This window comes from Ischnura elegans, chromosome X (assembly GCF_921293095.1).
Source record: "Ischnura elegans chromosome X, ioIscEleg1.1, whole genome shotgun sequence".
Taxonomy (NCBI): Eukaryota; Metazoa; Arthropoda; class Insecta; order Odonata; family Coenagrionidae; genus Ischnura; species Ischnura elegans.
The window spans coordinates 83,334,785-83,345,327 of NC_060259.1; the positions used below are offsets into that span (position 1 = coordinate 83,334,785).

Genomic DNA, 10,543 nt, shown 5'->3' on the forward strand with positions numbered 1-10,543 from the left:
TAATATTTGTTGCTATGAGTGCACTTTAAATTAGCAGTCTTGCTGTATGTGTGCCACCTTACTAAAAAAAAAAAAATAAAAGTTAAACTGTTTCATGTAGTTTTAGTGCAAGCTATTTTTCTTTAATTGAATTGTTTATGTTTTCCCTGCATAAAAATTCAAGCATAAACTTTTGTTGTCAGCCATATATCTGTTTATTCCTTTTTTCCGAACCTTACTTCATGTGAGTGGCTATGCCTTATCATAAAAATCAGGAAGGGGGGTTCAAGTGGGGACAGGCGCTCAATGGAGAGGTGCCTATAGCTTAACTTTGGGTAAATCCAGCCCTGCTCCTCAATATGATTTGACCGAGAACTCTTTCGTGGGGTTTTTTCTCGATTTGGCTCCTGAGACCCTAATGGTATTAATTTAATTTCTTTATAGTTCAGAGAGAGAAAATAATTTCACTATCTATCCCCTCTGCAAAATATCTCTCGTTTTTTTCTATTATGCTCAACCGAAAAACATGGGGTCACACGAAATTCATAAAACGCGATGAAGAGGTGCTATATCAGTATATTGACAAGAGGGCCAAAATCATTTTTTTATTAAAAAAAATACTAAGTCCTATTGACACAATCTATACATTTATAGCCAGTTTGCAATTATTGCATTTCCTAAACATAAACTCTGCAAACTTCTAAGTTCATAGAATTGTTAACACCCTCACCATGGGCTCAGGTGGATGTGGGAAAAACAACCTAATATCACATGCCTAAGGTCAGAGATTCGAATCCCATTTGAGCATCTTTTCCTCTCCCAGCACATGTATATGTATTAACCACGTAATGATCTATTTGTGAGAAAGACTAGTATTCTCCCAAATTCACTCAAAATAAAAACGGAGTTGTCGCATTTTTTTTGTACTTCCTCAGGTTCCCTACCAAATTTCTAATGCTAATAAAATTTCTACCAAAGTTTTAATAAAAATGTAGTTTTCTAAAAATATTTTTCACAATAAAATTATTTCCAAATTGAAATTTATAAATTAAGTATTTTTAGGATAATTAAATTGGCAAATTTTACTAAAAAAATATTTTATTTATTTACAGTATAATTTTTTATGATTAACATTTATCTATTTTGGTTCTTTTTTAAACAAATAACTTCATCTCCTCCTGGTAAAGTGCTAGATCTTGCGTTGCCTTCCCTGACTTTAGAACAATTTCAGCGTTAGCGACCTTTTAAAATGTTTACCTTGTAGGAAACAAACCCATCGAGTAGTAATTTTCTTTAAACTTTTCACAACAAATTTAATTTCCATTGCAACAATTTTTTCATACCTGTGCTGGATGTGAATCGGCTTCTTAAGCTTCTCTTTTCAAATTGTACTGCTGTGATATAACGAATGTAAATATATAACTTGTAGCTCAATTATAGGCATATTTAGAGAAATAAAATTAGAATGAATTCATACAGAAATAAGTCTTAGAAAAAATTTCACTTTAGAAAAAAATCAAAAATTGTGGTTAGGAAAAATTCATCGCTAAGGCTTTTTCAAGTCATGGGTGAGGACTCATAAATACCCAATCCTGTGGGAATTTAACACACCGGCAGTACTTCCAAGCAGTTTCACATGATCTCTCACTTGCATTTTCTTCACACATGAAATTCTTAAGTATAAAAATATCAGAGTCACTCAGAAGTTAGGAAAAAGAAGACAAGAATATGTTTTGAGCCCTGGAGGTAAGCTTCACATCTTAGCAATTTCTATTTGGTCAAATTTACTCTCCATAGCTTCCAATCAATAAGATCAGGTGTGACATGCCGAACGGACCAATCTCATGAGGTGGCCACACTTTGACTTCCCAGAACTTCATGAAGAGTACTACTTTGCCAAAGAGAATCATTTCTGGGTTTCCCTGTATACATTGTAAGAATTGATGAAGTTATGAACTGTTAACTCGGTAAGAGCCATGAAAACTCACTTTGAGCAATTAAGATGACAAGTTACTGCTGACTGCTCAATAAGTTAGGTCCCTTTCATTCATGTTAATTGCAATGCAGAAATATTCCCTTGAACTGGGATTTGCACCATGGAACTTTGGATTTTTAGTGCACAGCTTTTATTGTGCCACGTATGTACTATATTACATTTGCTGCCAAGAATGGATTTAGCAATGGTTCTCAACGGGTAGTGGCTTCTATAAAGTCTTGTTACTCTTACATTGCCATCCTTGATATCATCTAGCTACATGAACTTTTGAAAACTTTTCTTGGGAACTACGAAACATATACAGAGACCAGGGAGTAGTCTGCAAATTGGCCTGGAAATTCAAATCGTAATTTCCATGTCCATCAATGAAAATGTATTGATGAAGCATTTTGAAAATAAGTTATGGGTCAGCTTAATTCTATTTCTTTGCCATCAGTGAGCAAAACCAGGATGATTTCAGAGATGGTTTTAGAAAACAAATGCTGACTAACAGAAAGTTGACTTTAATATCAATTAAATTCTCTGCTGACTACAGCATGAATATGGTATTTAAGTTCTCCTGCCACAGTGTTACCCATGGTTTGTTTGATACAAGAATAGTTGTAATTGAAAGTTTTTTACATCAATAGAACATGGTGATAAAACTAAAGATAAATGCATGCTTGAGTGTGGATGGATAAATATTTTCAGATACACCAAGCTGACATTTATTGCCTCACAAGCTGACCACTAATTCGCAAATGAAAGTTGTTTTACGAATTAAAAACACTGCTATTAATATTCTCGCGGCTGAGCTTTAAGCCACCGAGTGCGTCCACCGGGTTGCGGATGGTGGGTCAACCTCTAGATATAGAGGTTAGCTGCAATACAAGCAAGTTTACTTGTCGAATAAGCAGTCGTGGACAAAAAGCGTCGGTAATCTGAGGTGGTATGGGTCTATCCCTGGGTGAGATAGGCCATCTAAATGATACACTAAACCTGTGAAGATACCGTGACTTGGCGATGAGAGGCCACCAACAATTATGCCTCACATCACCCGGAGGAGAGGGCAGCAGCTCTTCTTCATATGAGTGAAGGTGGAGATCACGATGGTCAGTACAGCGACACTCATTGCACTTCAGGCGTGGTAAAATTTACTTTAACGGCTGTAGTACTGCGATGTGGAAGTCAAGGGGAAACCACCACATTATTATTCCGAGGAGGCACAGCTACTCCAACTTTAAATTGCCTGACATGATGGAATTCTCTCAGGTAAAAAATTCCGGAGGTAAACTAGTCCCCCATTCGGATCTCCGGGCGGAGACTACCCGAGAGGGTACATCGGTCAATTGTGATAAAGTTATGAGGATAGGTACATGGAACGTGAGATCACTCAGGACTTGCGGTAAGCTAGAAAACCTTGAAGTGGAAATGGAAAGACTGAATATCGACGTGTTAGGAATCAGCGACATGAAATGGCCTGAGGAGGGAGACTTTTGGAGTGGAAGCTATAGGATTATACACACAGGGTCCCTGAACGGTAATGCTGGGGTTGGGATAATGCTCAGAAAGAGCGCCGGAATGCGTGTGAAAAGCTTCCTACAGTACAATGAAAGGATAGTTATGGTGAAGATAGAGACTAAGCCGCTAGATGCCGTAGTGGTACAGGTCTACATGCCCACGACAGACCACGAGGATGAAGAAGTTGAAGACGTCTACGATGATATAAAGGAAGTAATCAAAAAGGTAAGGGGTGAAGAAAACCTTATTGTTTTAGGTGATTGGAACGCTGTCGTCGGCGAAGACCAGGATGGAAGAATAACCGGAAAATATGTATTAGGAAATAGAAATGAAAGAGGAGAAAGGCTGTTAGAGTTCTGCACAGAACACAAATTAGTGGTTGCCAACACTCTATTTAAGAATCACATGCGAAGAAGATACACATGGGAAATGCCAGGAGACAAAAGAAGATTTCAACTAGACTATATTTTAGTGAAGCAGAGGTTTAGAAACCAGATAAAGGACTGCAAAAGCTACCCGGGGGCAGATATCGACAGTGATCATAATCTAGTGATGATGAAATGCCATCTGAAATTCAAGAAATTGAAGAAATCAGCAAAGAACACCTGGCAATTAGAGAAACTTAAGGAGCCAAAAAATCAACAGGCTTTTCAAGAAGTAGTGGAGCGCAAGATAGGACTAGATCAGTCTGTAAACTCAGTTGAGAATAACTGGACTACCATAAAAAGTGGATTTCAGGAGGCCGCTAGAGAAATTCTAGGGAGAAAAAAATATGTCAAGAAAAAGCCATGGATCACGGATGAAATCCTAGACCTCATTGAAGAACGGAGAAAGTATAAGAATAGGAATACTGAGGAAGGACAGGCTTGCTACAAGAGAATAAGGAACGAGATTTGCCGCCAAGCGAGGAAAGCCAGAGAAGCGTGGATGAGGAACATATGTGAGGACGTACAAAATAACCTCGTAAAAGGGAAAGTGGAAGCGGCCTATAGAATAGTGAGGAACCATTTCAAGGAACGAAACACAAAATGTAATAGTATAAGGGACAGGAATGGAAACATTCTAATTGAAAACGAAGACAAAGCCGAGAGATGGAAGGAATACCTAGAGGAATTATACAACGGGAACAAACTTAGCTCAAAAGTTCTCGAAGAGGAAAGTGCAGTTGAAAAGGATGACATTGGAGCAAGCATCTTGAGATCGAAATTTGATGCTGCAGTAAGAGGCCTGCGAAAGAATAAGGCCCCAGGAATAGATGACATTCCAGCAGAGTTCATAAAAAATGCAGGAGAAAAGGTCTTAACTCAACTGTATAAAACTATCTGCGATATGTACTCAACAGGAGATTTACCTAGTGACTTCGAGAAGAACATCATCATTCCCATACCCAAAAAGAAGAGAGCTGAGAAGTGCGAAGAATTTAGGACCATAAGCCTGACGACACATGCGTCGAAGATTCTGACAAGAATCATTTACAGGAGAATTGAACGAAGAGCAGAAGAATTCCTGGATGAGGACCAATTCGGATTTAGGAAAAGCAGGGGCACAAGGGAAGCAATTTTGGCTCTTAGGATGATCATAGAGAAGAGAATGGAGAAAAACAAACCAACCTTCATAGCATTTGTCGATTTAGAGAAGGCCTTTGATACTGTGGAATGGAATTCAATGCTTAGAATTTTGAAAGAAATCGGCGTACTCTACAATGATCGTAGAATTATTCATAGTTTGTATAAAAACCAAGTAGCTGTGATCAAATGTGGACCAAACGGTGCAGAAGCGAGAATAAGAAAAGGGGTGAGACAAGGTTGTGTGCTTTCCCCCTTAATTTTTAATGTTTACATAGAGAAAGCCATCAACAAAATCAAGCAAAAAGCTTCAGGTGTCAATATCCACAGAGAAAAAATTAGTATGCTGCGATTTGCTGACGACATAGCAGTCATAGCCGAGACAGAGAAGGATTTGAAGTAGACGTTGACAAACATGGAAAGGACAATGGCCAGATATCAGCTGAAAATCAACAAAAAGAAGACTAAGATATTAGTTTGCAGTAAAAGAGAGGAGGCTAAAACAAACATCAACCTAGGAAAGCATAAGCTTGAAGAGGTGAACGAGTTCTCTTACCCGGGAAGCCGAATTACCAGCGATGGACGGAGCAAGAAAGAAATACACAGTAGAATAGCGCAGGCCAATAGGACTTTCTACAAAAAGAAGAATCTTCTTACAGCTGAAAATACCAGCATAGAAGTAAGGAAACAATTCATCAGATGCTACATATGGAGTATGTTTCTCTATGGAAGCGAGGCTTGGACGTTGACAGCAGCAGAGAAGTCAAGAGTGGAAGCATTCGAAATGTGGTGCTACCGAAGAATGATGAAGATAAAATGGATTGACCGTGTGAGTAACCAGGAAGTGCTAAGGAGAGTGGGAGAAAAGAGAAGCCTCCTAAAAACATTAACCAGAAGAAGGGACAACTTAGCTGGCCACATTTTGAGGCACGATGGTCTGATGAAGACAATCGTTGAAGGACAAGTGGAAGGGAAAAAGGGCAAGGGACAGCCCCGAATGAGCTATATAGGACAGGTTATAAAGGATGTAAAAGAGAATAAATATGTAGCTATGAAGAGATTAGCGGATAGGAGAGAGAAATGGAGAGCTGCGTCAAACCAATCTTAGGATTGTTGACTAATGATGATGATGATGCTATTAATATTTTATGCATTAAATTTGAAGATTGAAGTAGTACTTTAAAGAATCATGTCAATTACAGCTTATTGGCATGATATACTTAGTAGAATAAATAATGGATTTAAAAAATATTACAAAGCCCCACCATAATGCTCACTTGACCATTCCATTCAAGTGGACCGAGCAAATGCTACGTAAAGCAGTCCGCCATAGAGCTCACTCCCACTAATGAGCCCATGAACAATCTCAAAAACAACCTGATGGCAATTCCATTTGACAGCTATGCATTAACTGCTACTACCCTATGATAACCCCTAAATCTACAAGTTTACCAAGCCATCATGTGGGGCATGTGTTGGCTGACTCATGACCCCAACCAGAAATCAGAGAAAACAACGTCTTGTTCATCACCATGATATAAAATGCTCTCACCAGTGGCAGCTTGCCCATAACGACTATCGGATGCTGCCCCTCCCAAAGATTTGAAAAAGGAAAAAAATTAAATATCCATTTAATTATAATAATGCATCTAATTAACCATTTTTTTTCAATGGCATACATAAAACACGCAAAAATAGCGCACGCAGTTTGCATTTTTAGCCGCGGGGTGCTGGCCAAAACGTCCCAATCCATCACCATGCAGTTATATGAAGAGTGGTAGTGGTGGGGGATGCTGGTGCTATGAACTGTCTAAGCTTTATGGAAGTGACACTGCCCGAGCATGCGCAGAGCGAGGTATCCAGTGAGTTTACATCATTGCACCAGTCGGCGGCCGTATAATCTTGGTCTTGCAGAATACTTCGTTTTGGTGACTGGTTGACTTATTATGTGTAAATTGTTTTAATATAAATAGGCACAGTTGTAGTTGAGTTAATTGGGTTAGTGATTTTTGGTGTTTTAGTGTTAGTGATTGTTTTGTGTATTAGTGAGTCATTATGGTCTCTAGATTGCCTTAAAAACCCACTAAAATACACAAAATATTCAAACATTTTGACTCCCCCTGTGGAGTGTGCCCCTCCCAGCATTTGACTCACGAGCCGCCACTGGCTCTCACATTGACATTTGCCAACACAGATAGTCAAATTCCAGCCAAAAAATGTCAACATTCATTGTTTTCATACTATTTACGAAAATAACTGCTTAATATTCATATCTGAAAATTACTTAGGAACTAACCATGGGTGCGTGACCTGGAGATGCATTTGAACTCAAAACAACAGAAGGCCACCGTGATTCAGACAAGATAATTGGGAAGCAATCATTGACTATGCGTGAATGAGTGTACATTCCATAAAATTAAATGAGAGTAGATGAATCTGGAGAACATAAGAACGGTTATTCTTGCTGAGCTATTTGCAAAACTAAGGTATTAGAGTTGAGAGGTGTTGGAGATGAGAGAGCGGAGAAGTATGGAGATGGTGAAATGGATGGATAGGAGGAGGACTGACAAAACAATAGACATGGTGTGTAAGAGAAGAATTGTCTAGATAAGATACGGAAGAGACAGAGGGTTTGGATGGAGCGATTACGAAGTGAGTAGCAGATGTAAAAAACCGTGTTATAAGGATGAACGCTAGCTTAGTAAGAAATGGATTGTAAGAGAACACAATTTTTAGATGAAATGGAACAGCGCAACCCTTGAATCAAATTGAAAAGGGAAGAGAAAGAGGAGACAAGCCAAGGTAATTTGCAAAATGATCCATTCCGACCTTTCTTAACCAACAGAAAACTTTAATATAAACAATTAAGAAAGAGAAAAAATCCATTATATCACAAGTTTACCAGAGGCATACAAACAATTTTCAAATTAAAAAATATAAAATATCCACATAAATCCATGGCAAACCAAGTTTCATTTCAGCAATGCCTTGCATAAACATTTGAAACGTTTAACTTCAGAAAACTTTTTATTCATACATTCATTCTTTAGATTCCATTCCTTAACTGAGCGACATTTATGTTGGGTTCCGCCACCAAAGATTAATCCTTTCCCTATGAATCGAGAGGAAAATTATCCAAACCAACAGAATTGGCGAGAAAATAATGCCCAGTTCAGGCAATTTAATAAATATGTTTGACTACCCACAACTCAAATACTAAGTGACCATTGACTGTTCTTAAAAAACGATAATTTAAGCATTGTCTTTAGCAAACGAAATAGAATCTTCAGGTCAAACACTAAAACTTTATTCGACTGCGATACATTGAAGTCACCACATCTGAACCGAAGCTATTCCTTATGGAAATAGGATACCCAGTATGAAGTGTATTTTACACTAGTCTTACCATCCCCCATTAATATCAAAGTACCCAAATTGAACTAATTTCATGAGGCCTATTAGAGGTCATATTTCTTCTCAGATTAGGATATTCACTAACAAACCACATTACTATTTCTGATTGAAACCCTTCTCTCGCCAATAAATTCTGGTAAAAACCAAAAACATCACTTCTTTTCCCGCTGTTTTCCATGATTACTAAACTTAACGCACTACTTGCGTTATGAGCCTCTCTGAATACCATTTATATAATAAATTCAAACAATATTCGCAATGACTGATACATGATAACATCATCAGTTCATGTAGTTTCGAATTAAGAGAACTCTATGCACAAGTTTTCACGAAACAAAAACCTTTTAAAAAGAAAAACAGAAAAAGATTTCACTTACATAAGTCAGGTCAATAAAATCGCAGTCCACGTCTTCATAACCAACAGTGCCCACGGAGTAGCTGCCCTCTTGTTTATATCGGAATTTTCCAAGGGATCGATGGAATAAAATGGTGTGAAACAGACAAGCAACAGCTTCATCCACCTGACGGCCCTCAGCAGCCTATTAGATGAAGTAAAGACACAATGATACGCATAAAAAATCAAATATGTCACTGCCACCAATTCAAAATACCAACGTTTATTAAAGCAATAGATTCATTGTTTTGATTTACCAGCTCGAACACCTGGGACCTTGCGTTCATGATTTCGGCAGCTAACAGGATACGGATATTTTCTGCACATTTCGTTTATAGTTAAAAAGCACGGCTGAGTAAGGTAATTCACTACATACTTCTTCGAGTGCTCATACTTCGCAACTGTGGGACAACCGTGACACCATAATAATAATTTGCTAATACTTCACGGCAGGATGACAGAGAGCTAGTTCTTGGCAGTTTCTGAAAATTTAATGAATGCATAACAATGTTAAAAAACTATAAGTCACCTAAACCAATTTTGCACGTATTTATCAACAATGACATGCCATTGCCTGTATTCATTATGCTTACGGAAGAGAGGGTCATACGTAGCTGAATTTCGCATAGCAAATGTTTCCACAACGTCGGCCACGGTCGCCACTGGCGCGCCAGGGCGCCAGTGGCGACGATGGGTGTTTTTGCAGCAGTATGAGCGGGAAATTTAAGACTGTGCGCGTATAACCTGAGCTCAGGCTTATTTTTAGCTACCTTTTTCTTTACCAAAACTTTACTTTGAGCATCAATTGGAATTTCAAATAGTTCACTAAATATTTAAAATACGAATACCTATATTACTGTTTCATGTGTTTTCGTAAATATACTGCCCTGCTGCCTAAGAGTGGATATGATTAGATGCCTCCGCCAGCTAGAAATAGTAACATATTTTTTTCATGTATATAAGTTAGGTCAAATAATTATTGATAGGCAATAAAGGCACCACACGAATAGGCTTAACGCATTGAATGGGCCTTCTTCGTTAATTCACCAAACCATGCCCTAATTTCGTTGAATCCTGAGGCGGACAAGGAGAAACTGTCACATACATCGCATTCTACGGATAATTCTTTATCCATTATCTATTACAGAAGAAATGGTAAAGAAGCATAAAATGTTTACTCTGTACAGCTATATGTATACAGAATTTTATAATTCTCAGAAAACGAATTCGTTAGAATTTATTGCACCATTGAAATAAATTAGGAGTAAATAATTTGCTTGAATTGCAACAAATAAGGGCAAGGTGATACTCATTATGTTTTTTCTTTGTCTCTCCGCATATATTTCTCTCAATCAAATGGATACATCGAGTTCAACAGTCCAAGGTTGAGCTCCTGGCTGCATGTATGTAGATAGGAGATCAACCAATGAACGTATTTACTCCATTGAATTAAAATTAGTATAAAGTGTATTCAAGGTTGAATTTCATTTATTAGAAAAATATTAATTTATTTCACGAAATTCGTACAGATAAATCCAACGTGATGTCCTCGCAAATCATAGCATGTACTTTGTGAGTCTAAGAGGCATATCAATGTAAATTGTATCGAGCTTCGGTATTCGTGCTGCTGGTTGGCGGAGAGTACCTATTGCCGGCAAATGTAACAAAGAACTTACCGCAATGTTTAGGCAGCGA

General features: G+C 38.0%; 1 protein-coding gene across 1 annotated transcript in view; it reads right to left on the bottom strand.

Moving 5' to 3' along the window:
* Positions 1-9,488, bottom strand: part of LOC124170528 (autophagy-related protein 101) — a 45,631-nt gene extending 36,143 nt beyond the window's left edge. Inside the window, exons 1-3 of the mRNA XM_046549304.1 lie at positions 9,442-9,488; positions 9,106-9,330; positions 8,832-8,993 (exon numbers count right to left, since the gene is read on the bottom strand). Of these exons, the coding sequence (XP_046405260.1) occupies positions 8,832-8,993; positions 9,106-9,135 (192 nt within the window). The 5' untranslated portion in view covers positions 9,136-9,330; positions 9,442-9,488. The remainder of the gene's footprint in view (positions 1-8,831; positions 8,994-9,105; positions 9,331-9,441) is intronic.
* Positions 9,489-10,543: the final 1,055 nt, after the last annotated feature.